The sequence below is a fragment of the Rhinolophus ferrumequinum genome, chromosome 12 (genome assembly GCF_004115265.2).
Source record: "Rhinolophus ferrumequinum isolate MPI-CBG mRhiFer1 chromosome 12, mRhiFer1_v1.p, whole genome shotgun sequence".
Taxonomy (NCBI): domain Eukaryota; kingdom Metazoa; phylum Chordata; class Mammalia; order Chiroptera; family Rhinolophidae; genus Rhinolophus; species Rhinolophus ferrumequinum.
In genome coordinates this window covers 7,024,341-7,051,694 of record NC_046295.1, presented here as the reverse complement: position 1 = coordinate 7,051,694, position 27,354 = coordinate 7,024,341, and the positions used below count along the sequence as shown (strand labels likewise).

Sequence of the window (27,354 nt, the reverse complement as noted above, 5' to 3'; positions counted from 1 at the left end):
CCAGAGCTGATCTCCTGGGGTCAGAGCCCAGTGAGGAAAAGGTGGTCATTATTTCTTCGCAGGACAGAGCTGTTACAAAATGGGTAATATTGCACACAGTACTCAAAATCTGCACTATTGTGTGAATTGGAGTGTGTTTTGTGATGAGAGAGGAGGGGAAATATTGTAGCCAGCAAGGAGCAACTGTGCAGTGGGGATGGGTGGAGGTGGGAGGGAGAAATCCCATGTGTGGAGGTGCCCGCCTTCCTCTGGTCCAGCATCTTCCTCCCTGTCTGGCTAATCCCAGGTGATGGGTTTATGCATTTTGACCCTGAGAAGAGCTAGTCACAATCACTGTACATGATGGAGGAGACATAATTGCACCACAGGTAAATACAGGTAGAGGCTATCCATGCCCATGCCCCTTCAGCCCCTTTCTGATGGTAAGAGAGCTTTCTTCTGTTCAGATAAAAATAACAGTCGACACTACCCATATAATGGAGGAAACACTTACGTAGAATGTACTGGCCTCGGTTCTTAAACAATTCATGTGCATCGCTTGTGTAATCCCATGAGGTGGCCACAATTTTTAGCCCCGATTCACAGATGAGTAAAATGTTGCCCAGCAGGGTCAGTAACTTGCACAGACTCACACCCCAGTGAGGGACAAGGCCAGGACTCTAAACCAGGATTTCTAGTTGCAGGGTCTCTGCACTTGACCAGCACTGTGAAGTGACCTATTCCTAAAGGGACGGTTTGCCTTGTGGGTACTGGGCTCCCCATCCCGGTGGGTGACAGGCATCAGTAATTAAGCCAGACGGAGGTGACAGGCATCAATTACTAAACTAGACAGAGGTCTGTTCCTTGTATCTGGTGTGTCCTCTGTGTCAGGCTCAGAGCTGAGCACTTTGCCAAAGTCATCTCATGTCATGCTCATGCCACCTCTGCCAGCTAGAACAATAATCCCACTTATGGATGAATAAACTGGGATTCGGGAGATTGTGGAACGACTGAGGTCTCTAGGCTTCTGAGGGCTGAAGCAGGGAATCTAGCACGCCTGCTCAATCCCAATCTTGAGCTCTTCACGTCTTACCAGGGATGATTTCCAAGGGATTAAACTTCAGGAGGGCAGAGGTGGACTAGTCAACTGTTACAGTGCTGGCTGATCTGAGATCCCGAGGGACTAAATGTCTGACACATAAAGGGGCAAACTCTTGAAAAGAGCTGCTGTAACTAGTTGCTAGGCCAAAAATACAAGTCATTACATTTCAGATTTTATAGTTAAGGAAATATTTCTCTTCCAAGGCTTCCTTCCAACTGTGGCCTCCTGCCCCTGTCCCAGCCCCCTGCCCTCTGTTCTATCCATCCCTGCTTGGCCTGTCAACTGGCTTTTCTGGCAAACCGAAGAAGAGAATTTCCCTGTCCCTCACCTGTCTGATGGTCCATGTCTGGATCCTTAGTTCAGGCCTCTTCTCAAGATTCCTATAATTCGAGAGCTCCTGGGAGACCTTAGTTTCCAATATGTGCATTTTACAGAGAAAACAGTGTCAGCAGACACAGGGAAATATCTCCAAGATTCTACACTGAGGCCAGAAGCTCAGTATCCCGTTTCCTGACCATCATTTTGTGGCCACAATGCTGTTGTCCTAAGGCAGTTCAGGCACTGATTCATGGAACACATTTATTGAGCACCTACTATGTGCCAGGCACTGTCCTATGCACTGGGGATAGAGCCTGAACAAAATAGATAAAACACCTGACTTCTTTGCTGTAGATGGGGCCAGCGATATGAGACCTGAAAACTGAGGACTGGATTCAGTCACGGGGACCTGGCTGGTGTGTTGATGCTGGTTCCCAGGGTTGTCAGATGGGGACCTCTGGATGAAGGCAGGTGGTGGTACTACCAGGAAAAACGGCTACTGTCTCTTCATAGCCCAAGGAGACATTGATACCACTGCAGAGAGAGCAGACCTTTTAACGGTCCACTTAACTGTCAGTGACCAGCTGTGCTACGCTGAAGTTCTGTAACCTTCAAGACTTCCGTTTTATGTTGGGGGGGGAATGGTGAACTCTCTCCGTGACAGGTCGTTGCAGGGACTGAAAGTGGTAACGCAAGTGGCCCACAGCAACGTCCACAATGCCAGTGGTCGTCTTCAGCGGGCGCGGAGGCTGGTTGGGCAACAGCGAAGGAAGTGGAGGTGGTGGCGAGGGCCAGAGGTGGGGACAGCGAGGCTGGAGGAGGAAGGAAGATGAGAAAAAGTTCCGGACGTCCTGTGGATGGAGCGGGCCAGGCGCCAAGTTGGAGGGGGCGGGGCCGGCGCGGAGGTGTTCCCGAGGCGGGGACCTTGACCCGGCGCCTATAGGCTCCCCCCAGGACACACCGGCGGGGACTTGTCTTGGGCCAGTCACTCTCCGAGCAGTGCGATTCCGCCGCAGTGATCTGTGCTCCCACCGAGTGCGCGGTGTCCTGCCTCGTCCCTGCCTGCACCTGCCGCCCAGCGCGCAGCAGCCCGGCCCCAGCATGACGGACCACGCGGCCTTCGATACAAATATCGTTACCCTGACCCGCTTCGTCATGGAGGAGGGCAGGAAGGCCCGCGGCACCGGCGAGATGACCCAGCTGCTCAACTCGCTCTGTACCGCGGTCAAAGCCATCTCCACGGCCGTGCGCAAGGCTGGCATCGCGAACCTGTGAGTCAGGCCTCAGACAGCCAAGTCTCATCCTGTCTGTCTGTCCCGCTGGGGATGTGACTGGCAGCCTGGTGCCTGGTCCTCTGGCACTCCTGCTGTCAGCCTGTCTGTGACAGCTGAGAGTCTCTCCCTTCCTCCCTTTCTCCTCTCTCTCTCTCTCTCTCTCTCTCTCTCTCTCTCACAGGTTTGCCCAACTGCACTCAAGCCTCTCTCTTAAACTTGGAGGTGCCCACCGCCTGGGGGGCCTGTCTTCCTGTCCACCCTGCCTCCATCCTGCAGCTCGCTCCCCGGGGCTTAGCAGCATGCCTTGGCATCTCTCTCAGTCTCCTGGTGAAGCTGTCTGGTGAGGTGGGTACCTGCCCGCTGGCCATACCCATCCTAGCCTCACACAAAAAGTGCTGGCGCAGTGCCTTCTTTTCTCTTTCTTTTTTTTGACCTCCTCCATTCTCTATGAAATTGGGGTTCCAGGTAGAGTTTCTAATCTAGTATGTCCTTCGGCATAAATAAATCTGTTAGGAGCCAGGGAGCTCCCAGGCAGGCTGAAAGGAAGCCTGCACTCCCAGAGCTCTCAGGAGCAGCAGTGCTCTGTGCAAAGGGTGCAGTAGGTCTGGTGGGGCCTGAGACAATGCATTTCTAAGAAGTTCTTCTGTGGTAGGTGGAACCCATGCTGCAGGTTTGCAGATCACCTTGTATGTAGCAGAGGAATCACGGGACATGGGGATTCAAAGGGCATATTCTTGTGAGGCCTTTGTAAGCAACACAAATACCCTTTGATTTATTCTGGTGTGCACAAGGGTTTTGTAGTTATTTGGTCTTCACTTTAGCTGCAGGGTACCTGGATTTTCAGGTTGCCCCTATTTTTTCCTAACATTTCCCATTCAGGGACACTATAAAAATTGCACATGATGCTTATAGCTGATCTGAAAAATTATAACCTCTGCAATCTGGCTTCCTTTACTGGTAAGTTATTTGGCTCTGGTCCCACAGCACGGGTTGATGGAGTTGACTCTTAAAGAAGGAGTGTCCAGCAGGGGGTAGGCCTGGCTGGAAGAGGCATTGAAACAGGTATGTTAGGAACCTGGTGACTCCATCACTATTTCACCTATGGCGCCTCTTAATAATACATTTCTAAGAAGCCATTGCTTTAGGAAACACACTCAGTTAAACTCTTACTTCACATTTAATTTACAACAAGTAGAGGTGGCCTCACAGCTTTGCCTGTGTCTGGGAACCAGAGGGCTTTTAAAATAAAGAGCGCTTGTCACTTCCTGTATTATTTTTAAAATGTGTCAGTACCTTTCACAACTCCAAAGAAACTTGGAAATGACAGATCTGCTTTGAGGTGTATGTTTCCCACCTTTTAAGAAACCTCAGCGCCTTAGTGGGACTGTGGGACCCTTAGTGATCGTGGGACCTGGACAAAGGGCACTAGCATTGGCGATGTAAAATACGTATCTCTGTAGACTAGATAGTTGTGAATGCCAGGTTTAAAAAATATTATTGTTGTTATCATTGTAAACTGCTTAATAAGTTGTACTCATTGATGAAAATTCAAGGCACTCAAAAGAGCACAAAGGGAAAGGTGAAACTCACCTCTATCCATTCCCTGGATAGAGGGAATGATGTAGGAATATTTTCCTGTGAGTCCCCAAAAGAAGGAGGACTATGTCTTTGTGAATCCCCAAATGATGTAGATGATGTTGGATCTGCTGGCAGTTTCTGGGTGTAGGCCGGGATCGTGTCTCATGAGAATGGAAACACAGACCCAGGAGAGGCAAAGAGTTTTAAAAAGAGGATGGTTTATTGAAAACAAAGAGTCAGAGCTCCGGAGCGGGAGGGGGACCCGAATAGGGGTGCCCCGTGACTGAGGCAAGTGCTCTTACTTTTATACCTTCCCTTGTCTGCTTGGGGAAGGGGGACTGGTGCTTTCTAATGAAATTCGTCTACCAGGTTTGCTCTGCTTGCCCAGCCTGAAGGAATTAGCAAAATAACCCTCTCTTATCTCTCAGATCTCCTCTGTTTGTCAGGCCAAAAGGAATTTTATGATTAACTTCAAGGCCTTGTTACATTTTGTCCTGGAGTGAAGGAGCGGTTTCAAAACCTGGAGTTTCAGGATATGGCTGTCTTTGTTTATTCCACCAGGGAACTCCCTGTCTACCTAGGGACATGCTAGCTTACCTGTCTCACTGCCTGAGTACTTGACTGGTTACTGAGTACTTGACTGCGTACTTGACTGGTAAGTTTATACATGGATATGTATTGACATATGTTCATATGTAAATAGCAAACAAAATGGGATCACACTTAACATATTCTTCTGCAGTTTTTTTTCATGCAACCATATATAATGACCATCCTTTAATGTCAGAACATGTAAATCCACCTCCTTTGTTTTCACTGCTGCCTAGTGTTCCACTGCACGGACATATTGCAAGCTGTTTTACTCTTCCCCTATGTTAGCACATTTCACACAGCGTGTACTCGTGGAACACGCCTGGTCATGTGGGCTGGTGGTGGGGAGGACCAGAACTCAGACACTTAAATACTTAAGCACTCCTGTGGGAAAATAAGAGTTTGGCTGTCTCAGCATGACATACAGCTGGAGTGGCAGCAATAAGACAAGATCTCAAGTCAGGGCTCCAAATTACATTCATTATTGGCTTTGATGTCCTCCATGCAAAGGCTAGCATGCCTGCAAATAGCTTGTTAGTGCTGAAGACTTCCCCTAGAGCGTCATGTACCCAGAATGACAAGATGATTGCCGACTTGCAGGGACCTTACAGGAACCAGTCTATGGGGCTCAGCCATGGACGTCTCATCAGGAAGACGTCAGGAGTTTTAAGCCCAGAGCACAGCTGGAGCATTCATTCTGTCTCTCCCTCTCTCTATCTGTCAACCAGTAGTTGCTCTTTAGCCACTTTTCTTGCTCCTAATAAGATGTTCATAGAATCATAGAGTTTTAAGCTGAAAGCCTCAAAAGTCACCTGGTCCCACCCTTCTTTGTACAGATGAGGATCCCGAGGCCAGGGAAGATGAGATAACCTGGCCTGTAGCCCTGGTTGGGCTCTTTCACCAAACACATATCTCTTCCTTTGTTTTTTAAAAATCAGTTAAAGCTGACCCAACTCTAAATCTCATCTATTAATCACACTTTTTATGTGATTTAAGATTTGTATCACAGGAAGCCATTGCCTTAGACCAACCTGTTCTTGAAGCCTTATCTCTGTGTTTCTGGCTCCTCTGCCCACTCTCAGGAGAGATGGAGGTCGACCAGACTTCTGTCCTCTCATGAGACCAGTCAGGGGCCTGCAGGTGGATCTGATGGATTCATGATTCAAATATCAGTGTTCCCCCACTTCTCTATTTCCATTCCTTTGGGAGAAAGTGGTCTTCCAGTGGCTTAGGCTTCTGCTTTAGGCCTGTTCAGTTGACTTCCCTTGTCCGTGTTTCCAAATTACTATTTGAAGAATTCACTGGTTCCATTCAATTCCATAAAATGATACTGAACACCCACAATATACAGAGTTCTAGAAAAGCCTGAGAGATGAGAATGACACAGAACTTACACTATAGGAAATATACTACAAGTATAGAATTAGTTTTGCAACACAATAGATATTCTGAAAGATGCTTTCATAGAGGTGCCAAAATTACAAGGTGGATGCAAAGGGTTGTGGAGCTTCGAGATGAACATCCCAATGGGCAGGAACAGAGGGTCATAAGGCCTGAGCGCCGGAGAGCCTTTTAGGCTGGGCTGTCATGTGAGGAAAGGTGCCCTGTGGGAAAATGTTTCTGGAAAATTTGCTCATTCAGTTTGATTGAAGCATGATGCACACGTTGGGGTATTTGTGGATGTTTCATTGTGGGGACACGGGGAACATCAAATGGCAGGGGTGAAGGAATACTTCATGTTTTTGGGGGTGTGCAGTGGAAACAGTAAAGGTTTTTGAGTAGGGTAGTGCCATGATTAGAGATTAATCTGGGGAAGATATGACTGGAAATGCAGAGTTGGAAGAGGGAAAGCTAAGACATGGGGAAAACCAACGGAAAAGGAGAGGGGCGAGGAAAGTGGAAACCAGAGCTAGAGCAATAGCGGGGAGGAGAGAGAGGCCCTGGGAGAAGTCTGAGTGTGGAGGGGGTGAGAAGGGCAGTTTCTCAAAGAAGAGTCCTAGTCATTGAGAGCAGGGCCCTGCCATCAAAAACAAAGAGTTCCAAAGGAGGAGCTGCTCTTTTGGGTGATAAGATGATTCCAACATTTTGGAAACATTGAACTTGAGTTTTAGAAGGCTATCCAGTTGGAGATATGGTCCAGCCTGCAGTTGGACATTCCAGTCTGGAATTTGGGCATGCAGCAGTGACTAAAGATTTGGCTGCTGGATATTCGTCCAGTGTGCCCTGAGGCAGACAGGAAGAGCTGAAAATCAGGACCGGGTGGAGCAGAACAGGAACAAGCCCTGCTTAAGAGCACACTTTAGAGAGAGATGAAGCTGGGCTGAAATTCCTGGCTCTGCTATTTAATTTCCAGGAGGATTTGGGCAATTGATGTAATATCTCTGAGATTCAGTTTCCCTACTGGTAAGACAGAGACAACTGTCTTTTTCAACCTCAAAGTGTTGGGTGAGGATGAACTGGGTTCATTCAATGGGTACCAATATTACCATTCGTTGTTTTCCTAGGCTGAAGATTATTATTCTTTTATTTTGTAAACTGATTTCTTTTTATTTTGCTTTTCATTCCTTAGTAGTGGCCCACATGCATATCAGCAGCATGTATTTCAGGCACATATAACATTGTATATTTAAAGAATGTTGCACCCACAGAGCAGTTACAATAAACCTCCCATCATGCTCAAGTGGTGTCCAGGGATTTGCTTTCATATATGGGATCCTCTCAGTTTCGATGGAAGAAAATAATAAATCACCTAAGTTTTAATTTTGGAATTACAGGTCCGTTAATACATGCTCAAGTTTATCTTCAAATTTGCAGACTTTATGACATTAAACTTTTGGGAACTTTATCAGACTTATTTTATATTTCTTGAATTATCTTCTTCATTTTTCCAAAGACTGAATTGGTACTTCCTTTCCATCCCAGAAGCACAGCCAGCCACACTGCATCCTACTGGCCCATTTTGGCTGGCATGAGCTCAGGCGAAGGTTGGGGTTTGTGACCTTTCAAAGCTGTTCGGGTTGGTGCTTCTCATTCAACATATTTCTGATCTGACCCTTGGATGTTCCCGGCTTGGGTGAACGGTTGGTCGTTTACCTCAGAATCAATTAATAACAAGTCAGTGTCACCTTGGACTTTAGTAATAAGGATTAAATAATAATCTGCCTCCCTTTTTGTTCAGTTGGGTGTTCTGAACACGAGCTTTCCCACTTGGTTCTTTGTGTGCTGTCTGTAAAGGCCTGCCTGCTTCACGCTGTCACGGCTTTCATGCTGACATGAGGAAGAAATGGTCTGAAGTTAGCAAATCAAGGACGTTATTGAGAATTCTTCCCTAAGTGTGGTCCTGGCTCTGGACCTTATGTCTGGGGCTGTGCTTCAGAAATCGTAAATCACAGGTTCTGTAGCTCATTCCTTTCTAGAAACCATAGGCCGATTTAAAAACAGTGTTAATATTTAACCCAAATTTCTAAGGATTTTAAAATACTGACCAAATTAACCTATTTTTCTAAGGAGATCCCCATCATATGAATTAAAATAACTTAGTTTTTTCAGATTTTGCAATGAGGTTTACAATAAAAGTAAGAGATATTACAGACAAATTTTCAAATTGATTTTTTGCTGCTCAAACGCCAGTAAGAGAACTTTTGTGTCTCTAGGGATTTAAAAAGGAACAGCCACAGGGGCTTAACCCCTGACAGCATCACCCCACAGCCCCAATCTACTTGGGTGGCAGAGCCGACTAATTTGAATAAAATGGAAATTAAATGTCCTCAGCACTTCAAATGAAATAATACCCCCAATGAGACTTTAGTCAGATATGAACTCGGAGCACTTTCTTTTATTGTCAGTTGCCTGTGACATGGTTGGGCACTGGCTGTCTTCCAGGAGTTGCCTGCAAAACTGGTTTAGAGGCTGTGGTTTCCCCTCCCCCTCGTCACCAGCATTTACTTGGTGGATGCCTGGGGTGTCCCATTAAAATCAGTGATGGCTGCCAGTAGGCTGCTGTGACATCACACGGACCGGCGCTCGTTGTTACAAAGCCTGGAAACAGAAGCAATCCGTCAGGGAGCTGAGACACCTTGATACATGATCAGTGAGAAGGAAAGGCCGCATTAGGACCCAGGTCTCTGGGCCTGTGTTCTTGCCAAGACCCGCCTTGCTTCTCAGCATGGTGGTCATATGACCCTGGGAGGTAGGGGTGGGAATGGCATGAGAACAGGCTCTCTCGCGCACTTTCCAGGCTCTGTTCGAGCCCTTTACCTATATCAACTCATTTACTGCCCCTCTCGGTACACTATGACGTAGATATACTAATTTCCCATTTTACAGACGAAGAACCAAAGGGTAGAGGTGCTAAGTGACTTGCCCACGGTTGCTTAGCATGTGGCAGGCAGAGCTGGCATTTGGACCCCAGGGGTCTAGAGTCCAGCCCATAGAGAAAAGCTCATGATGTCGCCTTCCCCTCTGTGATCACTCGTGTTTAGGAAAAGCTTCCTCAGCGGATCGTCACTGGCTCAGTCAAAACTAAGGTCCCTGTCCCTGCTTGATCAGCACCCAACTGGTACTGACTGCTTTTCTGTAGGGTGGGGGAGGCAGCTAAGCCTAGACGTTCACAGCTTGCTCAGGTCCACCTGTTGCTTCAACCTTCCGACTTGTTCTCTTTCTCCGTTGATTGTAAAGCATAGTTGGCCCCTGGCAGCTCTTTGACAGGGTTGTATGATGGTTTCTCCACATCCCTGCAGCCTCATTTGCTGCTTGATTCTGGACCCAGCGAGCAGCACATTGGGAACTGATCTAAAAATGAGCCAGGTGGTGTATGAAAGGTATTGCTTGTCCCATGGAGGGTGGTTGGCGCCATACCCTCCTATTCACAGTGACTGGTATGGAAACTCCTTCCAAACGAAGCGAGCCTGCCTAACTCACTGGGCCCTCCCAGAGTCTGCCTAGAACTCAGTTGATTCATTTTCTAAGCCCGGGTTCAACCGGCCCTGCAAAGGCCAGGGTGGTGTCACCAAGAACTGAGGCCCACGCCTGCTATTGATTCTGTAGGTGGTTACGCTGCTTCTTCGAGTGGCTATTGAAACATATGATGAAGGTTCTTGTTCATCTATCTTTCAAGGCCTTTGAGGAATGATGGCTGGTCAGAATGTAGACATTTATGGTTTCTAAGGGAGTTTCTGAAAACTTGTAGAGAAAATAAACTCCGTGTGTTCTTCAGCTTATTAGTTCCTTGAGGATATTTCTGAGGGATTTTTCCCTTTGTCCAAGTCGGGGAAGCCTTGCCTGCTTCTGGCTTTTCATTGACCTGTGGAAACAAATTCCCTGGGGACATTTGCTGCCTCCCCAGAGGAGTGTGGGGAGGAGCCTGACTGAGCATTTGCCTAGCCCAACTCATCGTGACTGAGCAGAAATGCAGGGCTGTGTGAGAAACATCACTTCATGAGCTGACATGCAAGCAAAGACTGCCCAGTGACAGGATAGAAAGTCAGATATCCTTAGTGTTGACATGGCAGTCTGGGAACTCATTCTCCTGAATAGTTTCTACCTTACAATCACTTTCTTGTGCTTTTCTCAAAGACTTTCCTAACACCAGGTCTGCGATGTCCCAGAAAAGTTATAAAGTGCCTGCACTTTGAGTTGGAGGGACCTAGAATAATCTCCTCCATGGGTTTTGTTGTTGTTGTTGTTTTGTTTGTTTTTCATGCTTCACAAGCAACTAGAGGATAGTTGGAGAAGGGTCCTTCTGGTTACAACAGAAAAGAGACCCTCAATAGAGGTAAAAGAGAAGGAAGGGGTGGGCAACCACCTAGCCTTGCAGGGAGGTGGAGCCTGAGAAGTGGCCAGTTATCTGTGATGGGTTGGCAGTGAAGAAGGTCGTTTCGGTGTCAGCTGTGGTGAGTGTTCCCACAGCGTTCATCCTGCAGTGTTTTACCTGACCTATACAACTCCCATGGTAAACAGGTGGTGCTACCCTCAGTGACCCAAGGGCAGGAGCCACCTTAGAATCCAGGAGCAGCAGTGAGGAACACAGCTGGTGGTCTTGGCTGGACAAGTCTGCGGCCTTGACCCTGACTGTAACCTCTCACAGTCCACGGAATGATCTGGGGCCATAGGACTTGCTTCTCACTTCCTCTGGGCCTGCTGCTGAGTATGCAAGTTCAGGTAATGCAGTCCAGTACATCAGGAACTCTCCCACTTCCCTTCAATCCCGCTAATCAAATGATGGGGACTCTTCTTTTGGGACACAGTCACAGGGAAACCAGTCTATCCTCGGCTGGTGGGGCTGGCCCAGGATCACCACCAACCAGAGCTGGCCGTGCAGGGCCTCTCCTCTGTCTCCCTTCTCGTATTTCTTAGCTCCCTGGATCCAGGCATCAGGTTTAGACACCCAGGTTTAAAAGGCTACGCAAATGTGCACAGAGTACCGCTCCCATTTGGAAATGTGTGAAAAACAAACTCCCTATTTTCTGTGGGTAAATTTCTAACATGGAGCTCTTCTGTGGAGCCATTACTGGTGGACTTACTTGGGCTCTTTTAGGGCATTTTCATATCCTCCCTTGTGTAATGAAAAACATTCAAGGTCTCATTCAGTTTGAATGGCCCCTTTGCAGTGGAACCTTCTTGACCATCTAACACCGCCCCCCACCACACAGGCACACCATCCCCTGGCTTATTAGAGCGAAGGTCACTATCCGACATTACCTCACTCATTCGAGAGCACTTGTTTGTTTCTTGTTTGCCTCACTTACTAAAATATAAGCCCCATGAGTGCAGAGATCTCATCGGTCTTGTTCTGCACCGTAACCCCAGCAGGTCAGACAAGACACAAGGGTTTGGACAATTTCTGGTGTTGGCTCACATTTGTCTAGCCAGAGACAAACAATTCAAGAAAATGCATTTTCTGGAGTTGAAACAGTGGATGCCACGACAATCAGTTCCCCGGCGAGTGCTCCTAGCAATCCGACCAAGGGTGTAGTTGTGCCCCTTATCCCACTCCCAGCTGTTCCGCCGTTCCTTCCACACTTCTACGCTTTCAGCCCCACATCCAGTCTCTTAGTTTGTTCTGTGCATTCCTAGTCTAAAACCTTTCCTCTCCTTTCAGTGTTCCTATTCAGCCTGCCTCTTCCCTCATTCTAACAAACTAATCTGCAGTTTGGACAGGCCACTTGGATTCTGGGAATTCCACAATTACTGACTTGCAGGTACCTTGAAAATAAAGTAGAAACTGCAGACTTTCCTGTCCGTCCAGCCCTTAAGACTCCTGCCAGTGTCACTGGGGGTGCCAACACGAGAACCCTGGCCTGGGAGTCCAAGTGAGCTTCCCATCTCTGCTCTGCCACTCCTGTTTGGACAAGCTCATTGCTGTCTCAGAGGGAGCATCTGCCTTTAAAAAGTGAGGTCATGGGACCAGTCAGTGTTCCTTTTCTTTTAGGATCTTTTCAGCTATAAAACCATTGACTCCTTTGGCTTTACTCACATCTCAGGCTCCTCCTACCCAGAAAAATCCCTTGCTTGCTGTGTCTCTCAACTTATTCATTAAGCATTAATCCATACCTTTGGGGGTAAAAATTGGTTCTTGGAGGAGGTGAAAAAAAATTAATCTTTTTGTGTATAAAACCCAGATATACACACCAGTGCATAAACAGGTATACACTATACTTGTAATATTAAAATTAAAATTTCATGGAGGAGTATAATTAGGAGGAAAAAAATATAAAAAGCCTCCTTAGAAGCCATAATGTAAAAAAGAGCTTGAGAAGCATGGATTTTACCACAAAGCGGTGCCGGGTACTGTGATGGGTACCAGACAGGTGAGTGACAATTTTTCCTTTCCTCCAGTCAGTAGCCAATCTAGAGGGACAACCATCCTTTTCTGTTCTCCCAAACCATGTGTCCTCTTTCCTTTCTTCTAAATCCTACTACATGCTGCTTTCAGTGGGTTTATGTGTACAGTCACATAGTTTGGTGGTCACGGCTTATATTTTTGTGGCTTTTTTCCCCTCTAGCTATGGAATTGCTGGCTCTACCAACGTGACAGGTGATCAAGTGAAGAAGCTGGATGTCCTCTCCAATGACATGGTCATTAACGTGTTACAGTCATCCTTTGCAACCTGTGTCCTTGTGTCGGAAGAAAATAAACAGGCCATAATCATAGAGCCTGAGAAAAGGGTGGGTCTGCACTTCCACCATCCAGAGTTGTAATGTAACCTTTTTTTTTTCTAGTTACATAAAGGACTCCAATTGTTCAGCCAAGCTAGATTCTTAGGAATCACCCTAGGTCCCTCCTGAACCATGAGTCATTATTTTGTGATTCATCCTCACTATCATCTTACAAACTGTCCTTTCCTGTCCACGCCATCACCACAGTTCATGCCATTATCATCTCCCCCCTGTATTCATACATGGGAGATACTCGTATATACTTACACTAATCTCCACTCCTAACTGCTTATTGTCATGTTCAAGGTTCTTTAGAGTCTGGCTTCGGTTTACTGCCTCTTTGCTTCATCTTCATCTACCAAATTCCCACCCTTCACACCCAACTCTCCTGCAATCTAACCACTCACAATCCCTATCACTGATTTATGCATTGGAATCCATTTGGAATCCTATTACTCTGATTGATTCTTGAGGCAGAGAATGAATTATATTCTTCTCTATTTTCCAGCATCTAGCACAATACCTGGCACATTGTAGGGGGTCAATAATAAGTTATTGTTGCAAAGAGGAATGAAAAGAATGTATCTAGCTTTTATAGAACAACAATCATATGATAATAAAGAAAAACTTGAAATAAGAAGTGCATTTATATGGGCTTACTCTCTTTTCCTGTTTGAGTCAAATTGGGGACCTGAGGGAGTGGAGTTAGAAAAAAACAATCAGAAGATGAATTTAAAGAGGCTGCCTGATACCCAGTCTTGACCTTTTGAAGAGCATAGGGAGCCATATCTGATTAATTTGTTTTACACCTTTCTAAAATACTGCTACATGTCAGTATTTTATACCTTTCTAAAATACTGCAGACTCAAAGTTCATGTTATTCTCTGCGGGTCTTCTCCAGGTACTTGGCAGTTTTAGGCATGTGGATTGAATTTGTTGTTCAATATTCTCTATCAGTCAGCCCAACTTCTCTGGCTACAATATGCCTTCTTAATAGGCATGTTCCTGATTTCCAACAACTGCATGAGGTAGTTTCTTCTGCATCAGTCAGAGTGATTTGTTAAGAGCAAGTGGTCAGGGAATCAGAGAATTGTCTTAATTTGATGCAGAAATTTAAAAAACACATCTTAAAGCAGCTAATATAGAGACGGAAATATCCCCAGTGGTATGCTGGTGAACTAATTCTCTCTTGAAAAAACCAATCTCTGATTTCTAGCAGTTGTCAATATCAACTGTGTAAATACTCCCTCATAGTTGACTTCAAGCTACCAACATGACATCACTGAAAGCAGAGTTGGAAGAAAGACGCACAATTAGCTCTTGAGAACAGAAAGCAGCCACTCCAGGAGACCACTGACAATCCCATTCAAAGAATGCATCTTTGGTAGTCCCACTACAACAGTAGTTTATTTCCTATGGGAATTCCAGTTGGGATGTTGTTGAGAACTCAGCACTGCAACCCCAAGTGTCATCTATAGACCTCCGTGAGAAGTTTGTTATAGATCTTACTGTTGTCTTTGCTTCACCTAAAGAGTTATGTCTTTTTCCCTTATGAATAATGGGAAATAAATGACTAACCTTGTTTCTCTTCTTTCTTTGGCTGCTAGGAAACTCAAGCCAAAATTATGATTCATCTATATCAGTGATGTAGGAAATTATGACTTATTTATCTATATTCCATCATCTTCGTTTATACCTCCTATTCTAAGTTGTGTTTTCTCTGTCTAATGATGTTTTGGTATATATATATATATATATATCTCCAAAAAAAGTATACACATTTTAAGACAGGAAAAAACTATTAAAATTGTAATACTCAATATATACCAATAACAAAAGATGAATACAAGTCACAAGTCACGTTTGACTTCTGCAATTACAAGAGGTGCTCAAAGTGGTTACCGTCAGTGTCCAGACACTTATGATTATGGCGAACTACTGCTTGAGCAACATTGACCAGGGTTCACTTGTATACATTTTTTTGGCACCCCCGGTATATATATATCATTGTTATTTTCATTCTGAATGCCACTCATACCTTCCATGACAGAGTATAAATAAGACTCACATTTCTTGAACTTTCCCCTATATTCCCTTTTTTACCCCCTTAGTGTATACTCTTTATTTTGTTATAATGTGTTTATTTTTAAAGTAAAGTTGTATTTGTTGTTGTTGTTTAGGGGAAATACGTGGTCTGCTTTGATCCCCTTGATGGATCTTCCAACATTGACTGCCTTGTGTCCATTGGAACTATTTTTGGCATCTACAGAAAGGTAAAATGTAATGTATCTTTTTGATCCCTGGCTTGGGATCAAAAAGAAAGTTAAGGTTGAGCATCCAGGCCTGTTTCATTATTGGTGGAACAACCAGAATGTATATCATGAAACTCTGCGGGGCTTGATGTTTATATCTTGAATTTTTTCAGCATTAGCTATAAAGTGAAGATCCATTAAGTTGTTAAAAGAAATGAAGTAAAACAGGGGTGGGAAGAGAAAGATATTTTACTCTTTTAACTATATCTTACTTTCTTTTGTAATAGAAAATAAAGTTAAAAATAAAAGAGACAGCAGTGGGCAGTTACAGTGACGATACTAATTAAACTGAGAAGTGTAACACCAACAGCGATTATATATGCCAAAGTTGTCCTTTAGATCCCCTAAATCAGGGGTCTGTAAACTATGACCCTCCCCAAGGCAAAAATCTAGCCTGTTGCCTGATTTGTATGGCCTGTGAGCAAAAAATAACCCTCCTGCATTTTTAAAGGACGAGGAAAAAAATCTAAAGAATAATATTTCATGGCCTATGACATTTATATGAAATTTAATTTTCACTGTCCACAAATAAAGTTTTAATGACATATGGTCAACTCATTTGTTTACATGTTACCTTTGGCTGATTACATGATGCATTGGCAGGGTTAGGTGCCTGTGATACAGACTGTGTAGTGTAGGATGTTTACTATCTGTACATTTATGGAAAGAGTTTGCTACACACTACTGCAGCATGGGGACGTGGGCCCCTGCCCTCGGTCTTCCATCTGTGTGACCTGGGTAGGTAACTCTAACTCCAGAGCCTCTCTTTCCTTCTTTTTCTTGAAGTCTGTATGTACCCACGCATGTCGTGGTGGTGCTGGTGGTGGTCATGACGGTGGTGGGTGGGCAGTGGAAGACCATTCAAGTATACAGACAAAATAGAATGAATACCTGTAGATCCATCATAAAACAGTATGAAATCTAAAATCTGTCATCTTGGCTTCAGCCTTTCTTGTTTAATCTAAAAATAAAACTCCACAGATGCTGCTGATGCTGAACCAGTTTCTTTATGTTAAAGGACAAGTTGGCTGGTTCAACAAACTGTCGAGGTTGCTCTCAACTCTCCTATTCTAGGATACAGTGGCCATAACTTAAGTAGTGAGACCCTAATTTTCACTTTATTATTCAAAATGACTTGTTGTCTGGTATTGCACATAATCTCATTTCAAACATATGGACAGTAGGACCACCATGGGACAGTACCCTTTCCTCTTTGGAATGGTTTTTGCTTTTTTCTTGGCTGAGCAAGAGATGTACCTCAAAATCAATTTGAGTAATAGAAGGTTCTAATACAGAAAGGCAAAGGCAAGAATTTACCTATTTTCCAAGTTATACCATAAAACATACCATTCTTGTTATAGACATGGAGGCAGGTAATTTTACCTGCTAAGTATCAAATCTATAGTATATCAAGAGAGGTTTGTAGCAAAAGTTTTCATGTAAAGGAAGACCGCTGGTTAATGATTCAACCAAAACTAAAGCAGTGCAAATGTTTGCCAGCCCCCGTCTCCACCTCGACCCCCACCCTCTCCCAAATAAAGATTCTTTGAAAGAAAAAACAAAACAAAACTAGAAAACTGAGAGACACTGGCTATCAACTAAAAAAATCAAACCAGCTTGTAATAGCAGCTTGAATTACGAACGCTACAGCTCAACAATCAGTCTCCATACTCAACAAACCTGAAGTGACTCTCTTAAAATACTGAAAAAAAATTAAAAAGATGAATGTGACACGGCCTTTAAGCCATTTCAGTTTTCAGAAAGCTTATTGATTGGGCTTATGGGACATAAACATCGATGTGCCTGATGCTTCAAAGGTGATCTTTCCTGCTTTCTGTGGAGATGGTTCTAGGCTATAATTCAGCTCCCTGGGGCACCTGCTCAGTGGCACAGCACCTGCAATTGGAATCAGCAATAATATTAGGCCTTGCCCACATGATGCCTGGAAACAGGCTGCAAAGGGACCTGGGAGGGCATGTGGCCCAGTGTTCCATGCAGGTCCCACTGCAGCACCTGGGAGGGGTCACCCAGCTTCTGGCTGGGGACATCCACAAAGGGCAGAATTCCCCTGAGGTGTTGGGCAACCATCACAGCTAGAACGTTTGTCCAAACATTGAGTCAAAATCTGTCTCCCTATTTCTCATTTGACATTTTAGAGCATCAGAAAACGAGACTCTTTTACATGTTTAGAAATGGCTTTTCTGCCCTCCCTTCTCCTCCCCTCCTCTTTATAAATCTTCTTTAAGTGAATCATCTTTCAGATGAGATGATTTTTAGACTTCTTGCAAGCATGGTCACCCTCTACTGGACACATTCAAATTTGCAAGGTCCTTTAAAAATATTCAGTCCCCACATCTAAAAGTAGAGTTTTAAAAGTGTTCTATCAGCTTCAGAATCCAATTCACTTCCCTTTACTGAGCACAGGGAAACTTATTAATAATAGCATATGGAACAACAACTATTAATAATAGCTTTCTGACATTGACAATTACTAGCTGTATGGGACGTTGGGCAAGGTAACCTCTCTATGGTTCTTGTTTCTTTATCCATAAAGGGGAGATACTGAAAATTAAGTATAACTCACTGAAAATAATGCCTGGCACATAAAAAGTGCTCAATAAATCACAGGTATTAATATTATTAGTATTGTTTTGTGTATTAAAATTCAATGGAAAGTATCACAATTCAAACTAACTTAAGAAGGGAAAGAGGGAGGGATGGAGGAAGGGAGGGAGAAGAAAAAAAGAAAATTATTGGTACACATAACTAGAAAGTCCAGTAGGTAGATCTGCTTCAGGTGCAGCTGCATTGAGGGACTCAGACCATGTAATCAGGACACTTTTCCTGTTCATCTCTATTGCTTCCCTCCTCTCTGTTGGCAAAATGGCTGTGGGCAGCTCTGGGCTCACATCCAATCCTCTCAGCAACTCAAGCAGAAAATTCAAGCCTCTTTTCCAACAATTCCAACAAGCATATTGTGTGATTGGCTCTGATTGGCTTGGCTTACATCTCGTGTCCATCCCTCAACCAATCTCTGTGGCCTCAGGCATGCAATGATCTGGTTGGCCAGGTGAGGGTCATGTGCCCATCCCTGGAGCTGAGAGCGGGGGGGAGATGGTATTTTAAGATTAAGGTGCAGTTATCAGAAGCAGGGTGATGGACGCTGGTCAGGCAAAACCAACCCAGGTTCACTGCAGATTATAAATTCCTTGAGGGCAGTGAAGTCATCTTGTATATTTTTTGTCTGCCAAGTTTCCTAGTGCAATAGTAGGTAAACAATATTGGCTGAGTTACTGGGGACTCTGCCAAATGCCCTGTGAGACCTTCTAAGGAGGGTTCAGCTGCCACTCTGAGGGAAGAACTTCTGGCGACATGACAGCCCCACCACATTTTTGCTTGACTTTCTCCTCTACCAACTCAAGTCTCCAGGATCCATGCTGTCTTCCCCTATACTTCTTATGGGGTGGTATGCAATAAAACAAACCAATACCTATGCAGGTGGTGGCCTGGGATACTTTGAGAAAGGAAAGGTCCAGAGGCTTTCTAATTTTGCCAAGTGCTTTATGCACACGATCCCAAGAGCATCCATGTGAGGATGAAATGGATCTCTTGGAGCCAAGGCTTTCGCTGCTGGGGGTTTGGAGGAGGGAATTCATGCATTCGAAAGGGAGTCAGGCTACAAAGGTATTCCTCCAAATCCGTGATTCGATGGCATTATTTTCTATTTCTTTTAAGTATGCAGATCATAGGCAGTGTTACCATTTCTTATTCTATGCAAAGAAGTCGAAGATTAAGATTATTTGGTGACAGTATTTCAGGGAACGGCAGTTTATTCTTATACCTTCCCCACAGGGAGGCATGGATGGTTCTGAGCGAGGTGAATTTCTATGGGACTTTTCTTAGTGGAGAACTGATTACTCCAAGCTTCTAGCGGCGCTGCACTGGCTGGCAGGGTTAATGGTTGTGATAGAGGACAGTTAGAGGCCTGAGTCCTTCCTTTCTGTCACTGGCTTTGAAAGAAGCTGGTTCCTTTTTCAAGGTTGTGCACTGGCAAAATTTGGAGTTGTGAAAACAACTCAAATTTTCAATACTGTGTTTAGTCCATGTTTAGCTCTACTGTGCTATCCTGTGAATACAAACCAAACTAAATCAAATAACTTGACCCAACCAACCAACCAACCAGATGAAAACCATTTTATTAAACACACGGAGTGGGGAATGAGGGGGAAATGGACGGGAAACATGCAGAGAAATGGTTTTAGTGACTCTTCCTTTTACATGAGTAGTTTTTAAACTTCAGGGCATTTTCATTTCTGTTTAAATTCAAGAAGAGAGTACTTAAGCTGAACGATTTGTTTGGGGTTGTTTTGAGGACCAAAGAAACCAATCAAGTGTTAATAAAGCAGATAATTATCAATCAGTAATCACTGACTAGGAACCATCTCCATAAGGTGTTCCATTCCTTAATATCAGGTAAACTGATGTCACGAAACCCTATGGGCTGTGTTTTCAATGAAAAAGAGAAGGTCCGCGTGCATGTAATGTTCTAAAGTGTACATATTGTTTCGTTAAATTTTTGTGGTTCTGTGTGCATGTGAGTGTGTGTTGATACTGGTTTGTGTTATGTGTTTTTTACTGTGAGTCATGGTGAAAAAAGGTGGGAAGCATCTGCCCTACCCTGTCATGACTCTGGAGAGATGTTCTAATTTCCCATATTTCTGAGAATTTCTTCGATGTGTGAGTGATGTGGACCACACCGCTCACTGGGGGATGTGCCGCAACTGGCAAGCGCTTATGCAATTGATTTCCTCACCAGACTCGCAGCCCTGCAGCCCAGTCTTAATTTGTTTAAATAAAGATGGAGTAGGCAGGTGAAAGACATTGATGCCTATAATAAGATTAAATTAGTGGGAGCTGGCAAGAAGGCATGCTCTTTTTGAAAGTGATAATGGAGAAATGAGAGAATATCACATTAGTAAATTTGGAGGAGGGCCCTGATTGGAAAGAAGGATCCAGATGCAGGAAATTTGGGATATATGGGAAGGCTGCTGTGGTAATATAATAAGGATATTACTGATTAGTGGAGGAAGGCTCGTCTGGGAAGATGTCCTATTTCATTAGGAAAGCGCCTTGTTAATGCGTCTTGCTAAGGGTTGAATTGGAAAAAAGAACCACAGAACAAAACCAAAACACGTTTTATGTTCTCTCTTGTCCTAGAGCTCTACAGGTGAGCCTTCTGAGAAGGATGCACTGCAGCCAGGCCGGAACCTGGTGGCTGCTGGCTATGCACTCTATGGCAGTGCCACCATGTTGGTCCTGGCCATGGAGAATGGTGTCAACTGCTTCATGCTGGATCCGGTGAGAAACCCTGTGGGAGGTTAGGTGCTTGTCTAATGGCTGTGAATGAGTGGGGTGCACGTGTGTGTGTGTGTGTGTGTGTGTGTGTGCAGGGGTATGTAGAGTGGGAAATGAGGCCTGTGGAAGGACAGAGATGATGGGGTGGGGAAGGGGGTGAGCGTGAAATGGAGGACAATGTGTACGTCGAGAATATTATTGAGGTGAGAAATAATATCTGTCCAGAGAATAAGAGGAGGTCTTTGTTCCAAGATGAAATCTTTAGAACAGACATTACTCAGCTGACTCAAGTGCTCGTCGAGGCCAGGCAAGCCATATAAATCAGTAAAGTGTGCTGGGGAAGGCAGGTCCGGGGCGATGGTGGGAGCGGTGGTGAACTGGAGAGATCCAGCAGTTGGTACTATTCGGGAACGGGGGCCCAGTCTTGCCAAGGCTTCCAATATTTAAGAAACACTGGCTTTTAAAAAATGTAATGTTTCTATATTTGTAAAACACCTTGCTAGCCAACTAAAACGCATTTATGGACCGGATGGGCCTGCAGATGGTCTGTTTACCACCCACTACATCCATTACTAGCTTATTTTCCTGAGGTGAGTGGGAGTCCCAATTGAAGAACTGCATTGTTTCTTCAACAATAGCTACCAAATTTGTTTGATGTGCACATGCTCGCAACCCTTCAGTTAACCCTTGCAGCTTTGACAAGGCTTTGATGAACTCAAACACGTGAAAATAAAGAAGGAAATGAAGATAATTCCTTAGTCCACTTTAGAGAGAAAAGCTACCTTAGGGACAGGAGCCCAAGGTGCCGTGAAAAATATTCGTTAGCAGTTTTAATTTGTGGATAATTTCTTCTACGTGTCTGTTAATTGGAGTGATGTATTTATTCAGTGAGGTGACAGTTTCAACAGAGCAGACAAATTAGGGCAAGGAGTCTCTTTAAATATTCGGTGCAACTAAACCCACCATTGAATATAGACTCCATAGAATCATCTTCAATAGGTTGCCATGTTCATTATGTGTTTGGTCCATAGTGAACCATAACGAAAAGAACTGGGTTTATGAATACCTTTTGGTTTCAGAAACGTCCTTGGATGACATTAAGGAAACACGTTATTTATTTGATGCTTTTTGCTGACACGGTGAACACAAGGGCTAGCAGCCACTGGAACGCTGTGAGGCCCTGGGCTTGTGCGTGGCAGGTCCTATCAGTCGAAACGCAGGTTACTTTTGTGCCCCACACTCTTGCACAACTGGACTTTGCCTCCTTGGAAGTACCTGTCCTTAATAAATAAACAACTGTGGGGAACAGCACTTGTTTAAGCCTCCAAAAGAGGTGACCTCAGGGAAAGTCGTGGCAGAATCAGAGCACAGTTCTCTCAGAGCCCAGGGGACAGTTTCTGAAATCACTGGTGAGTGCTGATTGATCATCTCGCCGGACACTTCCTGCTTCCCGAGACATTCTTCCGGTGACTTCTCTGTTACCTTTGCACTGATGGGCGTGTAGAAAAAAATTGAATCTCTTCTTGTTTCCAGGTTGCAGACGGGTGTCTCTGGGAGTATTTGATAGTGTATTTGATAGTCTTTTGCCTCCCTCCCACTTAATGGCCACTCAGCATTTGGAAGAACAATGAAGGCTCGCTGTAATATTCCCCTGCTGGCCGCCCTCCTGAATCTGACTAACCCTCTGCTGGCTGATGCCTGCAGGAGTGAGTCTTGGACCAACTTAGCATTTTTTTCTTTTCATTTTTGTCTTGCTTCAAGGACAGGCTGACAGTTTCTGCTAAAACACCCCAACAGCTATATTTGCATTTCTGGCAGGCTTTAACTTTCAGAAAGTTTTTCAGTCTCCTGTCTCCATGTACAGGAGACTTCCCTCCTCCACACCCTGGATGCTCTGGCCAGGTACCTGGGTGGGGTGTCTGCAAAGCATGGCTTCATGAGGTCTGCAGCATGTGCTGTGTGATGGCTTCATTTTCCAGACGTTTTTCGTAAAGATATTTATTTATTTATTTGTTTATTTATTTATTTTTCTGACTACAAAAGAATCTTTCTACATATTCATGGTTAAAATGTTTGGAAAAAGCAAAAAAGCACAAAAGAAAAAAAAGGAGACTCACTCACAAGGACACCTTTCAGTGACTACTGTGAATTCTAGTCTTTTTCTCTCCCTTCCTTAATCCCTCCCCACTCCTTCACTCCCTCTCTAGATCCAATAGGCTCCACATGGGCAGCAACTAATCTTTGCTCTGGGAATAAATGTATTGAAGGGGGGAGATGTATTGAAGGGGCTGCCTTCTTCTTAACCCTTGCCTCCATGGAGCAACTCGCCTCCCCAGATGGGCAGAGCCTCAGTCACCCTCGTTTCAGTGACACTCAGGAATCCTACACTTTCCCTCCAAATTTCAGTCTCATTTGAAGAAGCTAAGCCCGCAAGGCCTCAGCTTAGCGTTGGGACTTTGTGGAAGGACGAGTTCTAAGAAACATTTTGCTCAGCGAGCAAGACACCTGACATTATACGTGCTGTGAATCAAAACTCAGGGTTTTATATACAAAAGGGAAATGCCATCGAGGTAGAAATAGAACGCTGAGAACAGCCCTGAGCACGCTGGTGGAACTCAGGTGTGCACCTGTCCTAATAGTCCACCTCTTGTCTGCACCGACTTTTTCTTTCTTTCTTTTTGTAGTGGCATACACATCTTGTGTTGCTTTGGACACAATTCTTATTCTCCCTCAGGGTTTGCTATGGTTTTACATATTTCTGCCTTCTGATTTTTAATGCTTGCTTTCTTCTTTTACTGAAACTATTTGAAAGCAAAGTGAAAGGTCTCCTCTATCCCCTGACAATGTCCGCCCCCTGGTTCCTTTTCATGAGTCTCACCACTGACTCTTCCCTCGCCCTGGCCTGTTCACAGTTCTTGGAGAGGTGGGCTGGACGTACTGGTGTCCTAGGGCCAGGAGAAGCTCCCCGCGTTGGTGACCATTTCACAATGTATACAAAAATCGAATCATCATGTTGTACACCTGAAACTAATATAGTTACATGTGAATTATACCTCAGTAACAAAAACCATACAACACACAACCAAGCATGGGCATACCCACAGTATCCCCAGCCTGTCGCACTCTCAAACTGGCCCAGAGGCGACGGCTCATGACCTCTCCCCCTTTCCTTCTCGTTTCACAGGCCATTGGCGAGTTCATTTTGGTGGACAAGGATGTGAAGATCAAAAAGAAAGGGAACATATACAGTCTCAATGAAGGCTACGCCAAAGACTTTGACCCTGTTGTGACTGAGTACGTCCAGAGGAAGAAGTTCCCCCCAGTAAGTGAGGGCTCCGGGGGAGGGCCCCTGAGCTATGCAGAAACGTGTTGGTTCATGATTTACCCTGGAGGAAAAAGGTGGAAGGGACGAAAGCGGTCCCTGTCAGTCTTTGCCAGTTTCTCTTGGCAGAATTAAATCAGGATAATAAGGCCAGCCGGATGAATGAGTTTATGGCGATAAAAAAAGACTCTCTGGGGAAACCTAGAGCTTTCAGGTGAGCTGTTCCCACTGACCACCCACAGCATTTGTGCCATTTATGTGATGCCTGCTCCAACCCCATAACCAGAATCAACGGCACCCTTCTCAGAGCTTCTGTGGGAAATTTGACTCACGTAAGATGAGTGAGAGGCTGTCTCCATTATTCCATTTTCTGCTCCGTGGGAACAGAGTTTTCATCACATTTCCTAGCACAGTCCCAAACACACCCCTGGTTGCTCACTCAACAATTGCTGTATCGAATTAGTGCAGAGGACACACAGAGCACTCCCTTTCTTTCCCGCAACTCTAAGTATTGCTGGTCTTAACCTTGCAGGATAACTCAGCCCCATACGGGTCCAGGTACGTGGGATCCATGGTTGCCGACGTGCATCGCACCCTTGTCTATGGAGGGATCTTTCTGTATCCAGCGAACAAGAAGAGCCCCAAAGGAAAGGTAAGCAAGTCCTCTGAGGAATGGTTAAGAAGCAGTACACTTCATTTGCAGCCCAGGGATTTGACTTAGGAAGAAAGAAAGGTTATGAGAGCTGTTAGACTCTGCAGTAGGGTGCTGTGGCTACTCCTATCTAGAGTAAAGGCTGTCCTGGTTATCAGCTCAAAATGGTCTTTCGAGAGCCCTTCCATTGCTAACGATAAGTAATGGTCTAATGGTCAGGAGGGGACTAAAAGTACTCCGTGCATCCATCGGGTACATGGTTTGGCTTGGGCAAAATGAATTCAATTCATGAAGAGAAATGAAACAGTCCAGTCCCATTACCAAGGCAGCAAATCACATATGTATGGTAAGTAGAGATTATCTTTGATTGCTTTCAAAAGGCATAAAATAGAAATAACTAAAGAGTCGACATTTGCTACTTGGAAAATCATATCTTTCTAGGGAAAAAAAAAGCCTCTCTGGGGAAATCTAGAGCTTTCAGGTGAGCTGTTCCCACTGACCACCCACAGCATTCGTGCAAGCCGTGGGGTGGCTATGCTGGCTTATGCTGGCTAAGGGGCATTCCACTTTTCTTCTACACAAAATGACAATGTGTTTCCTTCCCAGGTATTGTTCTTTTCTTTTTCCCAATAGACAGACTGTCTTTTTTTTTCAGTGTGAAAGAAGGAATAAGAACAATAATTCCCTGAAGTTAGTTAGAAATATGTATATTCAGATATGTTCAGATCTCTGTTTACAGCATATGGTGTCCATTTTACTGACGGCATTCCTATTTACTTAAAAGACCACTCTTGCCATAGCCACCTCAGACATCCCAACCTATGTGATTGGCCTGCTTTATAGCACTTTTCTCTAATGCCCCCCCCCACCAAATTGTTCCTTAACACAAATACTGAGTTTCCTTCTTTTTTTAAGTTTTGCAGATCTGGCCATGACACCTGTATGGAAATAGAGTCAGGAAACACCTGCAAAAAGCTGTCTGCTCAGTAGGCAGACTGCATGAAAATATATACAATAAAAAAGTTAATATTTAAAAGTAAATGCCAAGGCGTATAATATACTAAATCCCAACCCTCAAGCCTTAGGAGAATTATAAAAGGAATGTGTATAGAGTTGCAAACAATATTATACTGTTTGGAGGAGCCAGTCTGCTTTCCAGATGTCTGCAGCCAGACACAACCATGGATTTTTAAAATGCTTTTAGAATAGGCAAAGCTCCATCCAAAACACATACAGAATCAATCATTAGGTCCAGTTTCCATGCTATAAAGAAAAGGGAACCATCACTTCTGCCAAAATGTCATTCAGTCCTGAGTCCAGGTGGTCTGTCTCACATTTTCATCAAGCAATCTATCCCTGCCTCTGGCTTGATAAATGGCTTAATTTAACCAAATGACTAAATTAACCATTTGGCCTTATATGCAACATTGGTGTGTGTGTGTTGGGTGGGGGTTTACAACCTTATAGAAGGAAAGGGAGAGTATCAGTTACCTTGAAAACTTCCACCAGCTCTGCACTGTTTTGCTATGGAGTTAATCCTTTTTCTCTGTAGTACCTTCTGGTGTGAGGACACTGTTCTCTACTCTTGTTTTCCAGCTGAGACTACTCTACGAATGTAACCCAATGGCTTACATCATGGAAAAGGCTGGAGGATTGGCTACCACTGGGAAGGAAGCTATATTGGATATCATTCCCACTGACATCCACCAGAGAGCACCAGTCATCTTAGGGTCCCCTGAAGATGTGACTGAGTTCTTGGAGATATGCAAGAAGCATGGTGGCAAGTGAAGAGCCGACCTTCCCCACACCAAAAAGAATTGCCTTTTATCTGGACTTTTTATCTCACATGGCGCTACCCCATTCTGACTGTGCATTGTACATTCCTAGACTGCAGAAATAAAAAGCATGGATATTTTTCACCATCAAATGCTGTGTAATGCCTTGTGCTGCCTAACCAAAATGCTATTTATATAATGCCACTGATGCTCAAGATATATTTTGAGTGGATAGAGGCGAAATAAACATATTCTTTCTTTTTCTAAAAAAAACCCCACAAAAACAAAACAAACAAAAATAATAATCTTCGATGCTTTGTGTCAAATACTACTGTGTTTCCCCAAAAATAAGACCTAGCCAGACAATCAGGTCTCCTGCTAATGAGTTACAGAGCTCAGATAAGAACCCAGGCAACCTGGCCACTAAGCTGAGTTAGCATATTATCATTTCTCCTATGTGCTGTCTGTTGAGGTCTGGGCAGAACTAACCTGAGCAAGGCTGTTTGTACCTCGGGAACTGGAGATATGTTCGTGGTGGAGCCATCTATGACCTCTTGGCCTCCTATACATGGGTATAATCATCTGAGTCACAAATGAATATTTACGTTATTAATGGTGACTTTTTAAATAAAAATATAATACTTTACTGAACTAACAAAGCTTAATAATTTCTATGGTCTAAATACCATAAGGAAAAATATTCATCATAAAAACAAAATTTGAGAAAATAGATTATTATTGTAAGTGAGTGTATTTCTTACTAGGCTCTCTGTATAAACAGTTTCTCCCTTAGTTAACTCTGGCTCTTTCTGGACTAGAATATCCAAGATCATGGCAAATTAGTTATATCAGGTGTTAAGAAACATCTGTGGCCTTTCTTGAGCTCTAGATTTTTGTTTTTTAATTATTTATTCTTACTTGTGAACTTGAAACAGGTTT

At 44.3% G+C, this 27,354-nt stretch overlaps 1 protein-coding gene across 1 annotated transcript; it reads left to right on the top strand.

Moving 5' to 3' along the window:
* Positions 1-2,327: 2,327 nt before the first annotated feature.
* Positions 2,328-26,567, top strand: FBP1 (fructose-bisphosphatase 1). Its single transcript, XM_033123079.1, has 7 exons — positions 2,328-2,670; positions 12,846-13,008; positions 15,180-15,272; positions 20,529-20,669; positions 23,851-23,988; positions 24,521-24,640; positions 26,237-26,567. The coding sequence occupies exons 1-7, from the start codon at positions 2,501-2,503 to the stop codon at positions 26,426-26,428; spliced, it is 1,017 nt and encodes a 338-aa protein (XP_032978970.1). The 5' UTR covers positions 2,328-2,500; the 3' UTR covers positions 26,429-26,567.
* The last annotated feature ends 787 nt before the right edge of the window (positions 26,568-27,354 follow it).

What these genes read in the sequence shown, in the direction of transcription:
- FBP1 (XM_033123079.1), top strand. Translation starts at nt 2,501, where the DNA reads ATGACGGACCACGCGGCCTTCGATACAAATATCGTTACCCTGACCCGC. An exon ending in TTTTTGGCATCTACAGAAAG is followed by an intron (nt 15,273 to 20,528) that starts GTAAAATGTAAT and finishes CTCTTGTCCTAG; the next exon opens with AGCTCTACAGGTGAGCCTTC. An exon ending in AGAAGAGCCCCAAAGGAAAG is followed by an intron (nt 24,641 to 26,236) that starts GTAAGCAAGTCC and finishes CTTGTTTTCCAG; the next exon opens with CTGAGACTACTCTACGAATG.